Consider the following 23,469-nt stretch of genomic DNA (forward strand, 5'->3'; position numbering starts at 1 on the left):
TTAAGAGAAAAGGAGACAAATGCTTGCTTTAAATTCCCCTAAGACATCCAGTACACCAAAGGCTTATCAATGTGCATATGGAATTCACTGTTCAAGATTGAAGAGATCAGAGGTTTTTCTGCACAGCACCCCTTTCCACCTTCTTATCAAAGCAATTTAGGACCACAGCCCCAGATAACATTTATATATATAAAATTCAATGGGAAATGATAAGTGCTTCTTTCTGTATCTAACTCATTAGATAAAAATCCAGAGAGAGGTAGGTGAGTGTCATCCATCTTTTATTTCTTGACAGCTTTCTGAGCTATACTTGGGTGTAAACAGTTTCTTCATCTGGGCAACCTTATTTACAGCTTAACTGCTGTGCTAAAGTACTTACTGAGAAAGCTGTAAAGGAAAAAAAAAACTAAAACAGAACTCCTGAGGCAAGAAACTTCTAAAACCACAACAAAATCTTTAACACAAATTGAGAAATGACCATTTCTTCTAAGAGAGCTTATTATTTTTAGGAATTACATGTTCCACAGTCTTTTTGGGATCACTGTTTAAAAAGTGGAAGATTTTTTTTTTCTTTTTTAAAATAAATGTTTTCTTATCATTAAGACTGAGCAACTACAATGGTAAGCAAATTGAGGCAAGATAGTTAAACATCAAAAACCTGTACAATAATCTATTCTGAAAGTACTCATGGAATATTTAATGTTAGAAATTGTTTGTGAATCTTACTGTGCACTAACTTCTACCTACCAATGACACTAAGTTATAAAAAAAACATTTGAAAATTCATCACAAGCATCAATATTGTAAAGCTTTGGATAGTCAAGACAAGGAAGGGCAAAAATTCTACAGATTACAGCTGTAAAACAGGCAAGAGGGATATTTAATCTCTGAGCTGATTGTTAAAGCATACACGAAGTGACTTTTGGACAATTAGTGGGTCAAAAGTTTTCTACGAGAGGTATGTTTGAATACATTATCTTTAAGTATATTCTAATAACAAACTTCAGCCTGTGCAAGCTTCATACTTAAAGATGTATTTGATGTGTTTGTTTCAGACAAGAAAGGGACAAGAACTACAATCTGTTTTCTCTTTCAGCACCTCTCATAATACAAATCATTAATAAAAACTTTATTACTACAGAAAAAAATTCCAAAGTTACCTCATTGCACATTTTTTCCATGTAGACTGGAAAAACATCATTTTGAATGATCTCACAAGCTACATACGTCACACCATGTCCTCAGCAAAGCAGAACAGGGGACGTAAATAATGTCTCTGCCAAGAGCAATGTCATTAAGAAGTTACCTATAACTAAAGCAGGAGTAACAGCAGATAATATCAAATTGGTTGACTCACTACATTCTGTGCTGAAACACAGCACACACACATCTAAAATATTATCTTTATACTTGATGTAGACAGGAAGGAAAGGGTGAAGCCTCTGTATTCTTATTTTCACCATGAAAAAAGCTGGGCTCTTATTTCATATTAGGCAATTCAATTTTGGTTAAAATTAGACAGCAAAAAGTCAGAGTTCAAGGAAATTAAAGATCAAGATAAAGTCTAGACTATCCTATTGACTTTAAGAAAGGCCCTTAAGTCATGTATAAACTACAAGGTGCCTTTTTTCCACAGATTTTTGCCATGTTTTAGCATAGATACATCTGTTTTGTTAACAAACACCCATGCATTTTAAGCCAGCTCTGACCTATGTTGCAGACTTTTGCTCCTTCCCCACTTACTGCTGTGCAGGTGAGCCTGTGAGCTTAACAGAAACAAAGTGTGTCAGTCTGCAAAGCAGCAAGTAATTTTGCTGCTGTTAAACACAAAGGTGAACTTGACCTGGCAGCACTCAATAAGGAGAACCCAAGATCACCAGTTTCAACAAGTCTGGAACAAGCAATCATGTCACTTATGCATTCCCCCACCCCCCACCTGCAAAGATTTAAATAAAATATTTTTTTCAGTTATTCCAGCTCTAATTTCCACACCCAGGTCATGCAGAATCACTTCATATTAAGAAAAATTCAACGGCAAATCAATGGCCAATTGCCATCAGAAAGACTGCTCTGCCTAGTCTCCCTAGGCAAATCTCTTACCTCCTTATCCCCTCACCTTCTCTTTTACATGCCTGCTGCTTTCACCCCACATCTTCCAGCACTGCTGGGCTGTTCTGTCTGAACACGGGCTTCTGTTCCTCACACTCTCTGACCACGTGCACCTGTTGATGCAGTTCCTTTCTGCTTTTCCAGTGCTGCTCCTCCTCCTCTCTAGCCTGCAGGCTGATCATCTTCCCCTACCAGCCCCACACAAGGTAAATCAGAAGCCCTGTTAGGCACTAAGTCCCTAAGACGCATGCAGAGCAAATAAACAGACTGACAAATCTCATAAAACCGTTTGGTACAAATAACCTTAAACTTAAACCTTGACTCTGATTTATCTTTTGGTTGGATCCCATGGATAACTAGCTCAATCTGCATGAATTGTCTCAGCCCATTATTTCCAATACTGATAAGATATGGGCACACATCCCTTTTTAAAAAATATAGATTCTTTTAAGAAATATGATATCTCTAAAACTCTTATGAAGTTACACTGAAAGATTAAAGAAAATGAATTTGTACAAAAACAAAACCTAGTTGTTTCAGCTATGAAAGTGTCTACATTAAAAAATATTAATCTACAAGCAGTTGCAGTTCCTAATTTATTTATGTATTTTGCTCCAGTTAAGCTCTTACACAGTATCCACAGCAGTAAACATCAGAAGGCTGGGACCAACATTACCCTAATGTCTTCCAAGTTTGCATTTACCATGGCTACATGCTTTTGTGATATTTTCATTCTAAATTTCTAAAGCCAAAACTGTGATCTAGCTGAAAAGCTCTAACTTATTCCTTTCCTTATTTGAGTAATCTAATGGCTTTTACTCAACCATTGGTGACCCTTTTTCTTTTCACAAGCTTCCAGTGTGAAAACCCATCCCCTAGCTGTGCTCAGTTTCTACGAAAAGACAACTTATTTCATAGTTGGGCATAAATAAGATGGGAACCCTGAGCAAGTTTGTGGGGTTTTGGAACCATTTGGTGACCTCTCTGGAATTAAAGCTCTGTAGGACATGTCACATCCTTTACCAAGCCATTCCTTTCTAGATATCTGCCACGCTCACATTCACACACAGACACATCTACTCAATGAATGCTATGAAAATACCAATTTAAACTGGTGCCCAACAAAAGGGAAAAAAGATTACATTAAAAAATTGAAGTTCTACTCAGTGCATAATGCAAGTTGCAATTCTAAATGATATAAAAAGAGAGAAAACCATAAACTGGTATTCACCAAACTATCCAATTAATCCTTAAGATGTTTTCCAGCATAATGGTCCTTTTCCAATTTTGAAAGCACAATACGTGTTTTGTATAGTCTCAAATTCTAATCCCTGTTAAAAAAAAAGAAAAAAAGGACAAAAAGAGATAATCCAGAGGTAAAAATTAATCTGGTAGCCCGCTGAACCTCTTTACCACTAAACAGGATTATTTTACCTGAAGAAGTTAATTTTCCTGGGCCAACATCTTTTTTTTTTTTCCTCTTTAGGCTTGATTTTTTAGAAATAAATCCTGCTGGGATTAGACATATGATCAAGCTACAGCAGAATAACAATTTAGGATTAGTCAGATGATTCAATAACTTCCCACGGCACACTTTTAGATTGTAGCAAATACTAGGTAATATAACTCAGTTTACCTCTCTTTCACTGTGAACTAAATGAAGTTGAAAAATCCTGCACCTTTAGGGCAAGTAGTATACATATCAGCAGTAATCAGGGGATTGGGTGATGCATGATTTCTTATTAGACTACAGTAATTCAATCCTGTGCTTGAGACCTAGATGATTTAGGTATATTAACCCCATTGATTTTCAAAGCAGACAGTTTCCTACACCACTTCCCTCTTCTAGATGGTATGACTGGGTCGTATTTATTTTTTTTCATCTTCCTTTATGTGATTTTACATTGATTGTCTTTGGCTAGCAATACTTTCCCTAAAGTCCAAGCTCTTTGATCTATCCGATTATTTGAGCCAATGTTATTTAATTATATACGGATAATGATATTAGAATCTGGCCAGAGAACTTTTAGGAAAGATTCCAGGAAATATTAGTGCTAGATTGCTTGAAGAACAATTTATCTGTCCCTATACAAGCTCTTATTTTTTCTATTCTACTGCTGCTATAAACCTAGATGTTCCTAGTAAATCTTCTAGGAACAATTTATTCAAATAGAAGTGTGATTTTTCAACTCAGCATATCCCCTCAAAATGTTTATTACCACAATTAGCTTGATGATTTTCTTTTAGATGCTGACATGATAAGGTGAGGGAGATGATATTGGTTTTATATAGGAAAGGAAAGTAATGCTTATTTTACACCTGTTTCTTCACAATCTGGGCTATTATGAAGCCAAATAAAGTGTATAAGAAAAAAACCAACTGAGATTAAGTCATAAAAACCCTAAATGTAGGGGGTTTATATAATAAATGCATAATATATAATAAAATGTATAATATATAAATAATAACATATAACAAAATAATAAGTCTTTGTAACAGCCTGTGGCCGCTGCTGAAGGAAAAGCATTTTTTTTTCTTTTTAAGAAAGACATAACAAATGGTGAAGAGATACTAAGTAACAATCAATATAAACTACAGAAAATTTGACGTGAAAATCTAGATCTGTTTAGGAAAGAGAAAAAAATCACTGGTAGCCAGGATGAAGGAAAATTACAGTTTTAGATGTATTAGGAAAGAAATGCTAATCTGCAACTTTAGTTCCTTTGTACTAGTGGCATCCCGTCATGAGAGAGGCTATTATTAATGTAGTAGAAAAAACAGATGTATTCAAGAAATACTTATCTAATTTTGGAATGGAGCAGCAAAGTATGGTTGTATCATATCAGATGCTAAGTTACAATCCAGTGTATCCTAACTAAGAATCATCAGGTAGTAATGTTTTAAACTGGTAGCACTAAACACTTAACAAGACGTCACTTCTGCAGGTTGATGAAAAAAATACAGAAAAGAAATATGCCATTTACAAGCCATTGATGAGTAGAGTTGTGGATTTTCCTTTTTCTGAGATCTTTGAAGAAGAGCTGATATCCTTCAGGAAAACATGCTTTAGCCAAACACAGTTTATTGGAATTAATATTAATACCTGGATTAAAGATAATTTCTTATATTTAGGATTGAAGTAGATGGTCAAAATTTTTCTTTCTTATCAGAATCTTTATGAACTGAAAGGTCATATAAAACTACATATAACTGAAATCTCAGATGTATGGTGTTGACATAGGTAATAGTGAGAAGGAAGAAGTCAGCGTTAATTTTATACTGCTAGAAATTAAAGAAATGAAGTATCCCAAGATACAAAGTGTAGGTTCCAATGGACTTGAAATCTAAAAAGGAATATCAAAAGCCAACTTTCCTTGGAAATTACCTAGATGGTTAATTAAAAGACTTTGATCTTATTGAAAAATATAGTGTTGTTTTACCATCGTGTTATAGGATAGTAAACCTATATACAAACTTTGTCTGATTGTAGTTATAATGCAAGTCAGTCATACTCTGTATAAGAGGGTAGTTTTAACTTTGTATACCTTTTGAAAGGAAACATAGCAGAATGAAAATTACCTAAAAAACTATTACTACAGTATTTCCCAATGTGTGGATTGACTATAGGTGAAACAAATGATTTGTCACACTGCCTTTTTTTCTTTTTTTTTACAGTAGCACCAGAGCTTAGACAAAAAGATGAAGAGTCACTTCTTAAGTGGTCTTAGCACTCTTAAGTGCTCAGAAGCCTGTCACTCTCACTCTGATGTTACAAGTCTCATTGTTAAATAGGAAGTAGGAAATAAAAATAATCTGTCTGAAGAGACTCATTTAGGACAGCTGAGAAGTGGAACAGTGACTATATTTGCCAGAAGCACAGATGCAGAATATCTTGACCCAGCTATAAGCTGCCTACAGAGCTCTCCCCAGAATAGCAAGGAATTACATATGGTAAATGCTGCATACTTCAGTCTATACTCATGACGTTCCCATCATCTTACATGTGTTTTTTAAAAGGTCTTTATCCTGCATAATCCACTTGCTTTGTTTTGCTTCACAAAATCAGATTTCAGAATGGAGCCTGGTCAGTATTTCTTTAAGTACTCATTCCTTGGATTTTACCTTTAACTTTGATGGTACATGGCACAATACATAAGGACCCCTTCTCGTAACCAGTTTACCAGTAGTTTAAGTCAATGTGGTTCATTTTGGCCTCAGGAAAAGCAGGAATGCTCATATGAGCAGTTTTCTTGTCTTAACTGCAAGGTATCTCCCAACTTCAGGAATAGTAAGCAACATTTTGGGGCAGTGATTTCTTAAAACTTTGGTTAGATCTACAAGCATACAGTTTTTCATTATATGAGAAGCTGGCTAATGATGTGTAATAATTTATTATGACCTCCCCTCCCTAATAATAGGTGTATCAACAATGTCACTCTGCCCGTTTTCATGTTCTGTTCATATCAATCTCATCTCACAGATTATACCATTTGATGTTCAGAGATAAATTCCCAGAGAAAAATTCAAACCACTGCCTTGGTGCCTACCTGAATTTTAGCATATTAGGGTCTGAAAGCACACTTCCTAAAATATGGTTCAAACCACTGGCATTTCCTTTCAAAATGCCCAAGTCCTCTTAGATGTGAGGTCCCCTAGACACAGACATTGTTTTACATGACCTTATGTGGACTTGCAAAGACATGAAATGATAATCATTATAATAATGAAAAAGAACATGAGAGAAAAAAGAAAACAAACCTTCTAATTTAAAGCAACCTAATAAAATCTATAGCATTTAATACCATCTCATCTGATTCAAACAAATTTTAACATATTATTTTCAACACATAATATGCACACTTGAATGACTGTGTAAGTCATGAATGATGATATGAATTTCTAATGGGTTTGTACCATATTTTCAAATCTCTACATATTAAACATCTGAGACTCAAGAGCTTCATATGATTTAATACAGTTTTGGAAACATTTTGAATAATTTACCTTTGTGATAGACACTAATGGGCCAACAAGTCTCTTTAATCTACAGTATCATGCAACACAAATCACAGCTTTAGGGCTTCTAAACATGCTGCTTTTAAAAACTGAAATTGCTGATAAAACACTTTGTTAAATAGTATTTAACAAGAAAGAGAGAGACACATACAAAGAGAAGCGATCTTAGTACCCATGATTAATTTTCTCTCTTGAAAACACAAGCCATAGATAAAATCTTCAGACGAGTGTATGTGTGGGGAGAGTGGGAGAAGGGATGGGTATGGGCTTTGTTCTACAGGTAGGCAAAAGAGTGCGTTGCAGAAAATCACTTAAAATTTCTGTTACCAATATGTTTATAAAGAGCGCAATTTTATAGCTATAATTAATATTCAGGGTTCTCCATCTTCCACTAGAAACTGGATGATCCACAAAGAAAAAAAAACGAAATTAAAAGTTAAAGGTCACTTATTTTTATAGCTCTTCTCTCTATAGCTGTTCCTGGCCACCTTAGGAGAAAAAATACTCAGACACCTTTGATCTTATCCAGCAAATAATGTATTATTGTTACCTTGGAAGCCTATATATATTTTCTCTGAACCATTGCATTAATTTCAATTCCTGTTGAAGACATCCTATTCAAATAGTCCTGTGAGTGAGTCTGAGCATTTAGCAATAAAGTATTGATAAATTTTTCGGTAACGTTACTTTCTTCAATTAAGGCGTTCAATAATGTTTTAAAAATGAAAAAAAAAAAAAAAAAGACAGACAATATAAACTAGAATGAAAGAATTACAGAAAAAAAACCACTACACTGGATAGTTATGGAAAAGTTATGCAATCAGGAGCTTATCACTAACAAAACGGAATGAACTGGTCTCCCAGCTTTTCTCTCCAAGAGAGAAAACTTTACTTTACAAATTTTTTTGAAAAGTAACTAAGATTCATTATGCTTCTTAAAAATATCAAAATTTTAGCTGCCCAGACATATCTATCTACAAATGAAGGACCCAGCTACTGCCTATGCAAATTAAGGGGCATAAACTTTGAAGTAAATAATGCAATAAAGCACGTAATCTCATTCATCAGATGAAACACTTTCCAAGATAATTTTTTAATGTGTTTGTTTAAATTCACTAATGTTAAAAAGTTTTAGTCTCCACCTCTTTATGATTTTAAGGTACATACAACAGTAAAAAAATTCTAAAACTGAACTAGTTTTAAACTCTAACTGGATAGAGGAAGCAAAAGATTTATTGACAGGAGAATGTTAGAGAAGGTTTGCACACGTTACAGAGGACAAGAGATCTGAAAGTACACTCAAACATCACATCATACAAGTTATCAAAACACTAGCATATACAGGACACATCAAGCAAAAAATAATTTTAACTTGAGAAGCCTTAATTATGTTTCCTCTCCAACCTCTTCCCCAAAGACATCACAAAATGGGTTATTATTATTGTTTATCTTCTGTTTATGTTTTAGAGAACTTTAAAGGCTAAAGCAGTTAAACCTCTAGCTAGATGTGCTCTTTTCTCATAAGTAATTTAATTCAGATCAACACTCCTACTTACAAGCACCTCAAGCCAGGAGAACACTTCCATATGTATTTTTATCATGCTTAAGCATCTGCTGAATCACAAACTGGATAAGCCCAAAGGATTTTTTTTAGCCACTAGATTTATTCAAATTCTTTTGCTTAAAGGAAACCTTTAGCCTCTCCCCTATTATTTCCCTTGAACTGATGAGCAGACATTTCTTCCTTTTATTGTCATGTCTCTGCTCCCTTTGATAATACAGCTAAAAATGAAGACCTTGTTAAGTCCAAATAAGAGTTTATGCAAGTTATGTGCGTAAAAGGAATATTATTCTATGTTCTGAGAAATCCGAATAAAGTCAAAGCAGATAGACTCTTTTTCTCCAGTCCATGATGACAGAGTTGTAATACCTCAATCCGCGATTACAGAGCTGTAATACAGCTGAAGGCCCCATCTCAGACAGATCTCCCCGCTGACTTTCTGAGGCAGTAGCATCATAAAAAGAATTTTACTCAATGCTTCTCTTTGACTTTTCTCAAAGCACATAGATCATCCATCAAAGATGTACTTGTCGGAGCCACAGTGCAACAATGCCCTGAAACTTATGCTTAAGTTTATGTATGCTGTCAATCTTACACATGTTCCAAGACATATTCGTTCAACATTTTAACAGACAAGAGACCATTGAGAGATGACTATAAACACACTATTTTCTTTAAATTCACTGCAGAGATTTAAATGCAGTATGAGAAAGTCCTGACAATACTCCCTAAACCTTTCCTCAGAGCCACAAATTTAAAAACAGATAATAACTTTAGAAATAATTATTTTGGGGAAAATGCAGCCATTATTGAAACTGTGGGGGAGGAATATTGGTATGCTACCATACAGTGTTTGTGGTTACTGGTAACATAACTATGCAAAGAAGTCTTTTCTAGTACTTTATACACATTTCTTTGAACATATTTAGTTACAACTATAGTTTGATTTCCTGGATGATAGACCTAAAAGCCTAACCAGAAAATATGAAGTAAAATTTACAGAAAATCTTCTTGCTTTTATTTTTCTTACCCAGCTACTCTATTGATCATAGAGATACCATTACTTTTGACTTACTGATATAAGAATTCTATATTTCCAGCAAAGGATATAAACAGAAAAGTAGCACTGAACAGTACACCATCTGTCTTGCTTCAAATGAATACTACAGAACATAAATCAGTTAGATAGAGATTATACTCTCTTGTGCTCAGATTCTAATAAACACATTCATAACACAAACCAGTTATCTACACTGGCGTGGCGTGAAGGATACAACCATTATCAAAATATCTTAACCTTGAGTCTACTGTTTTTATAAAGATTCCCAGGTAGATCAAGTGGAATTATTTCATTTTATATTCCTTAAAATGGAAGGTGGAGTCATTTATGACTGACTAGAGTCATAGCCTTGCTCTTTTTACACAAGACAAAAGATGATCCTCCATGATCTGCATTGTAGAACGTAGGTTTTTTTACTGCAGTGCTTGAGTATCATTCAACGTGGATTTCTTGCATTAACATGAAAGAGTCCACCAAGATGTAATAGTGAGAATAAAAGCAGAAAATTAGACCTTAAACCTGATGACACATCAATATCCAAAGGAGGAAACACAAAATTTATCCATCATGACATCTGATCTTCCATCAGCCACATCATCTACTAGTCTTACTGTCTACAGTAAAGTTGTCAGAGAAATGGAATAAACTTTTCAAAATTTTTGTAAAAAAACCTGTTAAACTGAAGCCATTCTGAGTTGTTGTTTAGTGTTTAAGAAGTTTCAGTCGTCTTTAGTTCTCCTAGAGAAGATCATAACATTGCTTTGAATGTATGAGTTAAGCTACATTTTTTTCGGGGAAAAAATAGAGAAAAGTAGAGTAGAAAAAAAAGTTTCAAATCTCAGGATGATCTTATTCTTTTGTTCATTTTCTTTCTCTCCTAGAACCCATCCTAAGCCTTTTCATATTTAAGACAGACATACTCTGCTTATTTCTTTAAAATAATAGCTTACCCACCTGCATATTATCAACAGATCTGAGCTATGGTTTGTCAGTGTGACAGCAGAGTGGTATTATAACAATAAAAACTTGGGGAAGATCTGCATGACTCTAGTGAGGGATTCTTTTCTATATTCACAAAGAAATGAAAAAAAGTTAATACAAAAAAGAAATTCCTTTGCTACAAGGCCACTATTAGACATGACCTAGTCTTCTTTTTAATTCCTTAAAGGTATAAGAATTATATGGATCATTGAAATAAAAAGTTGAGAACAGACCAGATGACAAGCTGCAACCTCTGCCTCTTAAATTCTATCCCAGTTGACAGTATAGCATAATGATATTGTACTTTTGCATTATTACAATATGAGTTTTAATCTTATGTCATTAGTTTTAAAATCTAGTGATTTTTAGCTTGCAGTCCATGGGTCTAAAATTTATTTTCTTTAAAATAATGAAAACAATTATTATTTCCTCTTCTATATTATACATTCTGTGAAAACCTTAAACGTCAAAAAAGAGATCCCAAAAAACCCCCAAACATATCTTACCAATGATAAAAAGAATTTCCACTGCAATGTCACTGACAGTTGTGCTTCGAGTTGTAGACAGTTCATCATGGCCAATAAAGCAAACATTGTAAGGTACAGTCACAGCAACATAAAACGTTGCCAGTAAAATAAGCCAGTCCCAGCCAGCTTTAAAAGTGCTAAAATGCAACAATATGAATTTGGATTTTTTTGCATCTGAAACTTTGTATTCTGGAAATGCTGGTTTATCTACAAAAACATTCTGAAAAAGAGAGAAATACATGAAATGAGACAAAACAATAATTTGATCATACAGACACATTTCTTCCAATGCAGCCATTTGTTTTTTTAAAAAGCTTTAAGAAATATGAAATACTCATATGCAGGCAAGAATTAATGCTAATTTTTTTCTAATGTAGTCCTCACACTTATTTAGAGAGATGGTTCTGTTGATGGAACAACTTTTGTGAATACTGGGGCAGGAAGAGGGTTAATAAGGAACAAATTAAATAGAATGAAGAGGGGACTGAATCTGGCAAACTAGTTCTTCCTCTGTTGGGTGAATTCTGACTGAAGAGCAATGTTTTTCTGCTGGACAGATAGGCTAAAGCTTTGTATACATGAGGACATAGTACTGCAAATAGGAATAAACATATAAAAAGGAATAGATGGTGCTGAAGACAAAACATCCTTCCTATACATATTTTAGAGCTGTGAGGAGGCTGTTTTAGACTAACTTTAGCCTGGTCCTGTGGACTGAACAGCTATAAGTAGTTGGAGCACCTCTTCTGGTTAGTTTCATCTGAGGGAATCTAGTTTGTGTGCCTGAGACTGCTATGAACCAAAACACAATTAGTAGGAATAACTTTTTGATTCTCTTTAAAATTTCACTCCTGATCTAAACAAAAATACTAATGTAGACCCACCGTAATACAGCTCCAGAGCTGACTACCTTCACCATTAGACTATGCTTAGCTTCGACATGTGTCTCAAGTCTTTGTCATCTAACAAGCAAAGGTCTGTGAAACAGACTTCAGTCTCACGCACCAGTTTTATAAATTCTTAGCTTTCATCCTTCCAAGTTTTAACAAAAACTCCTACCGTCCTGAAAAGCAGCATGTGCTACATGAACTGTCTTGTATTATTTACTAACAAAACTCTCGCTCACTGTCATTGTGCCCGTGGTTAATGCTGTTCCAGTAATGAAGAGCCTCACAAACCAATATTGTGTATTCAGCAAGCTAAGATTGTTTCTGATCTTGAAGTTATTCACTATGAATATAAAAAGACAACTGCATGACCGCAGACTTAATTACGTTTGCCTTGCCGGTCACAGCCTTTCTTCTTTGTGTGTTTCTTTTGAAATACTGACGCCCTTGCCTTCTCCATTCTTGTTCTCGTTCATGAATCTTAGGGACTGAATTCTCACTCTTGTTAGCGTGAGCCCATTTTTAAATCACAGAGAAGAAAATGTTCCTCTTATGACTTCCAATTCATAGCTCTAAAAATCTATTAACTAAGGGTAGTAAATTAGTCTGACAACAAACATTTTAAACCAGTATAATATCATCTGCGCCAGGATTTTGACAGTACAGGACAGTCATGAAGAGTTATTTGAAAGACATGTTCCTAAAAAAATATTACTGTGCTATGAAAATATCACCGGAAGACCTGGTCATATTTTGCAGATTTTTTTTTTTTATTTATTTTTACACTTTTTCAACATTTAACATTTTTTTAACATTTTCAGCTTTTTAACCTTTTTTTTTAACATTTAACATTTTTTAACATTTAACATTTACATTCAATGGAAGTGACTGTATGCCCTTTGAGGCATATACCAACTGTGTATTTTCATGTCCTTAATCTATACCATGTTTTTTCTGCTTTTAATTTCTAATGTAATAATATCTAGGATGATGTATCTGCACTGCTGCTTAATTTTGGTAACCAATAAAAGGAACATGCCCAGTAGCAGATCATCTTTTCAGGGTGTTCATGATCTATATCCTTGGGCTACTTTTTCCATTGTCTGCCTTCCATCCTCCCCCCAACCATTAAAAAAAAAAAAAAAAAAAAAAGAGATCATTTTCTTCTTCTGACTCTGCCAAAGATTTTAGCTTTTTGATGCTAATGATGTACAAACAAGAAACTAAATACTGTTTTTAAATTTTAAGAAAAACTGTTTCTTTTTTTACCCCTACTTCTGATAACTATAGGCTCTCACTGTTGGAACAAGCTCTCAGATATTATTCTAGCAAATTTTTATATGTATATACTGATTTCATATACATCTCTAGTTTTCCTCTGAATTAGCTTTCCTCCTGAAACACAGTTCCATAGAGCAGGAGAATTATTCTATCTCCTGAGCATATTTCTTTAGAAGTCTTTCTGTTGCTGTATTTTTGGTTCTGTCTATTGTTTGATTTGTTTTTTTGCAACATTCTCAGGGTGTTTATGAACTTACTTATTAGTTACAGTTACTAGGGGAACACAGAAGTAATTTAAAGAAAGAAACATTACTACTTCAATTAGGAAATGAAAAGATAAATTTACTCTGCACAAAGTTGGAGACATTCACATGAAAAGTTGCCTAAATGAAGTGTGACCTTCTGGAGCTTACACAACATAACGATTTTCAGCTAGAGTAATAACTTGAGTTTCTTCATTATTTTTTGGGCAAATAGTAATTATTGAAATGAAATAATTGGGATGGTAAGGTAAATTGGAACCTAAAACTAAGTTCTGAGAAATCTTATAATGTGGCTTTCCTGGGATTAAATAAATGTCCGTTTACAGTACGGCTAAATGCACTGTCTTGCTATATGAAGTGTAACAAATAGCGTAGTAGGCAGAACTGCACTTAAATGAACTGCACTTTACTCCTTTTGTTACCGTAAAATTATGATTAGGACATTTCCCAGGTACCCACTGACCTTTTACAGCACTTCTTAAAAAAAAAAATGACAGTACAAAGAGTACATTTTTGAGAAAGGGAAGAATTACACCTACGTTATTAATTTTTAATTTGTTCTTCTCTCTTCTTTGTAGATGCCCAGAGATATGATAAAGGACAGCTCTACTCCTTCTTCGCGCTGACTCAAAATGTGACCCTGCTCTTCCTCTTCCTTTCCATTTTTCTGCAGAACAGAAGTGAGAATCCATTGAACATCAGGAAACGGCACTTTAACCTTTGGGAGCTGAACTACTGACATTTTATACTTTGGTAGAAAAAGGGCTAGATGTAAACATTATACACACCTTTTCTTAGTTTTGCTTAATCTTTTGCAGTTAAGTAAACAAAATCCCTCTCCTGAAGGGCAATTAAAATCACTGTAAAGTTTTAGTTGTCAAATGCCTTCATGCAACTTCAAAGCAATTAATTGCAACATACGATTTCATAGATAAGAAAAACATACTCTTTACTGTTTCAGAAAATGAAATGGTGATTACTGACCAGAGGCAAGCACGACTAGGTATAACCACGTAAAATGTCCTTAAGGTGTTCCTACTCTCTCTTTTATTTCAGGGAAAGAAAAAAAATATCTCTTATGGTGTACTTTTTAAAAACAAAGAATCTGACTTGTACTAGGCCTCCATTATGTCAGAATATGCTAATTTGCAAGCTTACTCATTAGTAATATCCAATTCTTATATTCACGCATTTAGATTTCTTTTCCCACCACATGGTCACTGGCATAATCACTTGACACATTCCTTAGTGACATGAAATCCATTAACAGTAAAGACTGAACACTGTTTTGGAAAGGTTTGTGTGTTTTCCCTCCATTCAGATGTCTGTAATTGTCAATCATGGGATCAAATTTTGTTCTTGTTTATATAGCAGTAAATTCAAAGTAACTCCAGTAGCTCTGATGGAATTACAGTGAATTGATGCCAGGGTAAATGAAAGCAGACATTTTGTGATGTGTCAGGATTAAGAAAAAAGGAATTATGGGAATAAAGGAAGAAGCTGTCTGTCAAACAGGTTTAATTAAATTCAATTCAATGCATATAAATTAAGGGGGCAAAAAACCCGAAAAACCAATTAGCACAGCCAGAAATTAACAACAAGCAAAGCAGCTACATCTTGAAACCTGCCTAGAACAGCCAGAAAGATTGAATTATAGAAGACTGATGTATTTTTGGCTCTACAACACAAAACCACACGTAACAAAAAAGTGTAGGAAGCTAAACTTTCCAAACTTCTCAGGAAGAATGTTTCATGTAATTCATGCAAGAGCCCTCTCCAGTTACGGATATCAGTAAGGAGGAGAAGGGGAAAAAAAAAGAAAGAAAAAAAAAAGGAAAGAAAAAACATCGCACTGCAAAATCAAATAGCTACTGGAAAGCTGTGGGAGGCAGATGGAGAAACCCCATACTTCCCCATCTCCAATTTGGGTACCTGCAGGCGGTTTAAAGAGCTACAACACATACAGGTGCCAGCTACAACAAAGAAAAGTAAAACAGAAGGGACTGTTTCAGAAAGTACTCAACTAAATGAATGTGTTTTTTTTAAAACTTTCATCTCTCAATCATCAAACCATTTAAAATTCAAATTATATTTTAAAAGTGTACTTAAATTCTGGGTGGGAGCAGAGTGTTTATCTGCTTCTCTGAGTAAAAACAAATTTAAGTCTATTGAAGGGAGTCTCCACTGTAGTATTGGTTAGGTGTAGTAGTCTGCTTTTGTCAAATGACTTTGAAATTCTCTTTAAAACTATTTACAGACCTCTCTCTCTTCTCTTTCTAAACCTAAACTGCCACGTTGGATGAGGCCATTCAGTTTTCTCTATCGCCTCCTAAAGCAGTCGATAAAATATGCTTCAGACTGCTATAAGGCAGGCTGAGAAAGTGAGTAAATACCCACAAAAGTTTCTGGCCAGCAACGCTTTCAGGACTCTAGCTAAAGGCTTCATCCCCATGATGTCTCATATCTAATACCTCTCCATGTCCTTAGCCTACAAAGCACAAGACAGTCCATCCTGGTAGGTGGTTGCTATAACAGCCTAGGTGATGTGTTGCGAGACCCACACTGAACTGTGTTGCAGAAGGAAGGTACGCTGCCTTCAGGTGGAGTTTCTTTGAGTACTTTCAGCATCCCCAGCAATACAGGGCTCTTCCTGCATGGAAGTGGAGGTCTCTACCTCTGCTCAACCTTGAATGCCTTCTCTTTACCCCTCCTAGATCTCCCTTGTCTTTTTAAAGATATCCTTTTAGTTGCTCCTTTTTCCAGAATAACATGCAACATTCAAGATATGGATACAAAATGGCCTGATACAATAGTGTAATAGTGCCTTCAGTTTTTTTCTTAAAAGCTCCTAACCTCAGATTTACCCTTTTCTTACCTGCTGAGCACTGAGATGAAAGCTGCCCACAACTCCATCTCTTTCCAGAATGGTAATAATTACTATGGAAACAGTCAATGTGCACATATTCAGTTGTTTCTTTTTCCTATGTATTTATTGACACTGGTTTTTCATTTTCTGTCCACTCTTTAAATAAAAACAAGTTCCTTATAAGATTTTAGATTTTATGTGCCATCAGCCTGATAATGTTTTGCTTTAGATGCATCCCATCTCTCCTATGTAGGTTTAGCATTCCAGCCCCTAAGAATTCTATACTTATTAACCTGCTCAGGCTGGGGGGCTTGATATGGCACTTAGAATCATACGAGCTGCATATTTGCAGAGCAAGTGACTTCCATCGCATGCTGATTCCACTATTCGCGAAGGATTAATGCTACCTCTATGTTACTATTGGAAGTCGCTCAACTCCTAGACCCAGCAAAGCACAGATAAGAAAGTGTGACATTCACTATGAAGTAATAATGTTTTCCTCTTTAAACAGAAATGGTAAAGATTTTTAATTGTAGTTATTAACAGTGAAAAAAATGCAAGTTGCCTATGCAGATAAGATGCCATCAGACAATTTCACCACTGGAGCACATGTGTCAATATCTTATAACATAAATCAATGAATGACGTTTGTGAATTCTCCTGCTTTCTGATCTTCCCAGTGCCTTTAGGAAAAGAGACAATCCTGATGCTTAGTAAAATGCGTTGTTCACCAGGTGTGCCTTTGTATGTGTGCGATTATTGTCTGTAACCTTCATTCTTTTCCTCTCACACTCAAATTACAGATCACTATTCTGAAGGAGACACACTATTTTTTATAAATACCCAACGGCTTCTTTCTGATTCTGAAAAAAAAAATTTAGGTACCTGACAGACTTGCTTTTGTCTTTCCATGGCTGATCACAGCAAAAAGATACAATAGTAAATCCAACCATAAACAGAAAGTCACTTTAAATACAACTGTTTTATTTTTACCCTGTGCTTAAAATCAAAAGGATTTCTCATCTCCCCAGATACTGTGAGAAATCAGTGTTCTAAAAAAAAAGAAAAAGCTCAGATTTGGGGCTCTGTCTCCTGGTGCTTCTACACACCCCTTCCTGTGTGATGGTAATCCTGCCCCAAAATAGTCCTTAAAAAGGATGCTTTGCAATTTAGTTTTAACTCCCCTTTTCTTTGATGAGAAAAGCGGTGATACATTTTTTAACTCTTCTTGCTGTCCTTCTGTGTTGTTTTTTCTTTCAAATGAGATTGCGTATAGCACCACAACCATCACACATGGCAATCTCAGAAGTCTTCTCTAAGAAAAGAAACTAACAACAACACCTCTTCGTCAATCTTAACATTGGTCTTATAACAGCTTAAGACTTCTTACAATCTTATAAGGGAAGGTTGCAGTAAAAAAAGGCACATTCAGACACAAGTTCCTTTGTAAGAGTTGACTTCTCTGTTTGTGTTTTTATAAGAACATGAGGCATCAATCTTCCACTTAATAGAAAGTGGAGGCTTGACTCTTTTCTCGTCCCTTTGGAAAAAAAAAAAAATATATCTACTTCTTAGGTATGAATCAGAAAATTAATACCAGACAACTTCTGATAAGCTCTACTAGGTATATACTGCCCTAGCAATGCAACAGAACTGTAAACACAGACTTACTGACCAAATTAAAACTAAATCTATGTCTGCTCTCCTTCGAAGGACATCAGAGTAGTCAGAGCATAGCACTGGACATAATCCAGAATACTTCATGGTTTATAACATTCTTATTCCCCAGATAGAGTATGATACATTTAAATCCTTGAGATGTAAAGTGTTTAATCATCAAATGGGAGATAAAACTCATACTGTTCTTTCGGTCATGAAGTTCAGGTGGTAACAAATGAAAGATATCACAAGTCCTTCCTGAGGCAGAGCTGGATGTGGAGGAGGGGTGCTCAGCACATGGCCAAGGGAGCCCATTGCAGCCTGCCAGCTCCCAGGCGCCTTCCTTCTCAGGACAGCTGAGAGGGTGACAGGAACTGGCTGATGGCCCAGGAACTCTTCCACAGGCATGAGCAGGCTGCACCTGAATACCACCCTGCTCTTATTCTAGGTCTCCAGCCCCATTCTTGGCTGTAATTACACAGGTATAGGAGCTTTCTTGGAAAGTAAATCCATCATATACAAGCAGAACCACCATATTCGTCTTCTGCAGCGGACTCAAGCTGTCTACACTGAGTAACTCTGATGTGAGCCAGAAGCATTATGCTCACTCCATAGCAGACAAGCTGTGGCATGAGAGAGACCATGAAATGCATCTCTTTCCAAATACTGAAATAAGCTAACCTGCTCTGGCCAGAATGGTTGTAGATTATTGACAAAAATTGTCTCAGCCTTGGTATTTTCCCTCATTTTTCACAGGATTAATTTCTATCCCTTCAAAAGAACTGCCTTCACTTTTTCCCCAAGTTACGCATTATCACCACAGAATATGCATTAATTAAAACCACTACCTAGATATTTCCCTCTGGTGTGATTAAATGCCCAACATGCTCTTTTACAGAATTATCTCCCAGTCTGACCATGGATCATAACCGCAGGAAGTTTTCTATACAAGTGTTCATGGACACGAAAGAGAAAATTAATACCTAGCATTTCATTCATATTACACAGGAAAACCCAAGAGATTTATCTGTTTTTACCTAAGCAATCATAAAGTTAGAGAACAAATGAAAGCAACCAACACCTCTTAAATTTAACCCAGAACACAATATACTGACAATATGTGAATGAGGTAGAGAAGGACCAGGTGAAGCAGTCTGAGGGTTTAGTCCTGGAAACACACGCGCACCTGAGTAACCTTATTCACAGAAAGTAGTTCTACCAAAAACCAATGGGACAGAGTTATCCTAAAGGCTGTGAGGCTGCAGACTTGGACTTCTTAGCAGTATTTATGCAATTTTTTTCACTCCTTTGAGTACACTAGCCATTGAAAAGCTAGAGTTCACCACTAGGGACAAGACCATAACCATTGCCTGCTTTTTTAAATATTCGCAACCACATTAGCTGCATCCTTAAGGTTATATTCCAGCCCCAACTACTTGATTGCCACTGCTGTCCTGTTTGCTTGCCAGGTGGGGCTGTTAGGCTTTGGGTAAGATTAATTCAGACGCACTATCCTCTTCAAACAGTATAAATATGACCATCTCAAGTCATGACATGCAGCAAACCTGACTGTCCATGTGGGCAAAATTAGGATAGATAGTATAGATATAGCTATCTTTAAACACTTTGCAAAGAAGAGTTCTGAAGAAAAGCAGTGAGCTACAATCAGATGGCTCTGGATTTACATGGACAGTCAACCCTACAGTGCCTGTTATCTGGAAAAATTATGGAGTTTAGGTTTATTAATAGAGTAGTGTATACTTTTATAAATAGGTTTGCATGAAATAATGAGATGACTTCTCAGATCTTTTGAGGTCCAGGAGAAAGTATGAGGAATAAATAGATAAAATTCTACTAGATAATAGATAATATTCTACTAACATTTTACTCAAAGGACTGGATAAGGTGGCAGTGTAACTAAGGATATTTTTATTTATTTCATTGTTTACAAAGCTAAAGTCAATCATGAGATGAAATAGCAGGTAATGCCAGCTCCCACCTAAGAAAATTTGTCATAGAAATAATATCCTTCTGAATCCATGAACTAGATTTCCTTTTGAACAACAAGAAAAAGGTAGAACAGGACAAATAGACTTTCTTCATTGCTAAGATGCATCCAGATATGGACAGACTTGAAGAGATCCATGATGCTGCTCCATGTACACGCTGGAGTACTATGAAAAGGGGTAGTAACCAGGCTACCACTGTGACTTCAAACTACTGCCAGTGTGAGCCTTCCCTCCTCAAAACACAGAGGGAGTGGCATATTCACGTACCTGCATGATCTCTCCTTCTGTTGTATTCTGAAATCAGGCAGGGAAATAAACCTCCCCCATCAACTTTCCTGTTTATTTCTCTAGGGTATCATAACCTAGCCACTTGGCCCAATCACACAGTGAGATATTGTTACCTGGGATATCTTATAAGTATTGAACTGTTCCTTTTTGATCCTGGGTTCAATGAACCATTTATTAAAAAATTTTGCAATCATTTATTAATCTTACCATTCTACCTATAAAAGGCTTCCCATAAGAAGTACAACCAAGATTTTTTGTCATTTCAATACAAGTCTTGAGAAACCCTTGTCACTTGCATTGTAAGGTAAGGAAAATCACAGCAGAAAGTGTGATCTTTGCATAGATACCTATGAAGAGCCCACATACCATAAAGTAAATACAACAATGTCTACAGGAAACACAATTGTACTTAATCATATCCAGTATCATTAACGCAAAATACATTTCATAGGCAGTCCTCAAAAAAACCAAACAAGTAAATTCCGAAGGAGACAATTGGGATAAAGCAATACAAAAGGATTCTGAAGGAGCATAAAAAAACCTTCAAAAACAGATTGTATGAAAGGCTGGTATGAATTTTTATAAGGCTTTTTAAAACCTTTAGCTAACTTTCAGATATTAGTCTCTAGGGGACAGCACACCAGCAGTTGTCAATAAAGAGAAAACTGATAAAAGCCTGCTTTGGTATTAATGACAGAATAAAAGCCCTACCATGGGCAATAGGCTGCAGGAGGTCTGTTGGTTGCATGACACATTCTTTCTGTCAACAGCAACTAAATATTCACAGAACTATTAGCTGTATAGTGGATGCAGGCTAGCCTCTAGTCACTTTTTTATTCTGTTAACTATATAAACTGATTCAATAAGAAGATCCACTTAACGCACATACCAGCTGAAAAACTGTGAATGTTATTACATAATATTTTTTAAAGGGACCAGTTTTACACAGAATCAGTTGTATGATTTTCATCATTTTACTATTGTGCCTTCAGAGAAAATTCAGCTTTGGACAGGCAGACAAAAGAAGCAATAGTATACATTACTACTACTGTTTCACGGATCAGAAAGACCTTTAAACAGTGGTATGCTCATGAGATAAGAAATTCTTAACCACGTTCTGGACTGCTGATTCTTCCATCATTAAGAAAAAAAGGGTAGGTGGGAAAAGACACACAAAGACCAAAGAAGGGATCTTTCTCTGCCTCCATTTTGGTAGCTGATAGGTGTACATGCCTAAATAAATAAATAAATAAATAAATAAATCTTTTTTAGTTGCTAGTATTTGGGCCTATCTCGTAAAATTCAGAACTGGAAAAAAAAAAAAAAAAGAATCTAAGTAGACCAAGTAGACACAACTTTCTTCAACTACTTCTAATAGACTGAGATTCAGCAGAAGAACTCTGAAGGTAATTGACTTTAAGCTATTTCCCCATTTATTAATACTACTGCCTTCTCCCAGGTTTTACCTAAAAAGTTACAGAATCTCTTATAATGAAGTAAGATATTCCAACTGAAAAATAACTATTTCATAATTGCATAAAAATAGTTTATTTACCAGCTTATTTCTACACATTAGAGAGAGTCATCTTACAAGGGAGAAAACTGTCATTTTTATTATACCACGAAATTTGAAACATTTCTATTGATTTAGCTGAAGTGAGTGGTCATATGTAGTTCTTACAGAACAAAATGTAGTGTTGAATTTATAGCTAGGTCCTCACTTATGCTTTCAGCTGTTTTTTGATGTGACTGGAACAGGTTGTATTTCCCACAGTGAATAATAGCTCATGGGAAAGTGATAGGCTCATTTATCATTATGAACAAAACCATAACTGTAATAATACAGAGAATATTTGAAATATTAAAAAAAAAACAAACCTAGAGCTTAAATATTTCCAATTATTTAAGTCACTGAGAAACTTTTCATTGACTTTAGCAAGTGTTAACATGTTTTTTTGTGCAAGGATGTAGTACTTAAGGACATAATCTCAGTAAACCTAAAGGTTTTCTTTTTTTCTTTAATTCCATTAATTCAATCACATACTTTACTTACTGATATTTTGTCCTCCAGAATATTTGAGGAAGGTTATTTGTAATTTGAGGCGATTATAATTTCACAATCATTGATCCTTGCACAAATTAATAAAAAAAAAGATTTGCACAGAAATTAACGGTAATGTATAACCTTGCTCACTTAAGTGAAAATAGGAATATATACACCTGAATAATTTCTATCTTGTAATGAAAGCAAGTCTTCTGAAAATGAAGACTTGTTTCCTTAATATATGTATCTACAATTCAGAGCCAGACCAGTCACCTATAAAAATGTTTTGTGGTCAGTGCAACATAAAATCATAGAATCATTAAGGTTGGAAAAGACCCTTAAGATCTTCAAGTCCAACCATTAACCTATCACTGCCAAGTCCACCACTAAACCATGTCCCTAAGCACCACATCTACCCTTCTTTTAAATACCTCCAGGGATGGAGACAAAACCACTTCCCTGGGCAGCTTGTTCCAATGCCTGACTACCCTTTTGGTGAAGACGTTTTTCCTAATATCCAACCTAAACTTCCCCTGGCTCAGTTTGAGGCCATTTCCTCTCATCCTAAATGTCCAGAACTAAAATAGGGGGGAAAAATAGCTTCTTAAGAAAAATTAAAGAGATAGGACATACATAGGTTCAAAAACCTATAATGTCTCTGTATATGTTTCATGTGGTCATTGAAACACCCAGAAAGTACCTCTGATTATCTCTCAAGGAATGAGATTTTCAGACTATGAAAGTGACTGGTCATAAACAAAAACTGTTTTACATCCTGCTTTATACAAGGTAGGATGGATGGATGGATGGCAGTTGTAAAACCATCTTTGCTGCAGCTAGGCAAAACTCACTTGTAATAGGTCGTTTACTGAGTCTTCATAGGACCTCAGAGTTGCTCTGAGGAGCTACAGCATGAGC

The 23,469-nt window shown here is 35.4% G+C and overlaps 1 protein-coding gene across 1 annotated transcript in view; it reads right to left on the reverse strand.

Moving 5' to 3' along the window:
* The window catches only part of KCNH8 (potassium voltage-gated channel subfamily H member 8), a 194,221-nt gene that overhangs the window by 84,537 nt on the left and 86,215 nt on the right, over positions 1 to 23,469 (reverse strand). The window contains exons 4-5 of the mRNA XM_009466460.2: positions 14,225 to 14,352; positions 11,234 to 11,474 (exon numbers count right to left, since the gene is read on the reverse strand). Of these exons, the coding sequence (XP_009464735.1) occupies positions 11,234 to 11,474; positions 14,225 to 14,352 (369 nt within the window). The remainder of the gene's footprint in view (positions 1 to 11,233; positions 11,475 to 14,224; positions 14,353 to 23,469) is intronic.

Source organism: Nipponia nippon, unplaced genomic scaffold, assembly GCF_047370975.1.
Source record: "Nipponia nippon isolate SJK-2023a ecotype South Korea unplaced genomic scaffold, ASM4737097v1 scaffold_1, whole genome shotgun sequence".
NCBI lineage: Eukaryota > Metazoa > Chordata > Aves > Pelecaniformes > Threskiornithidae > Nipponia > Nipponia nippon.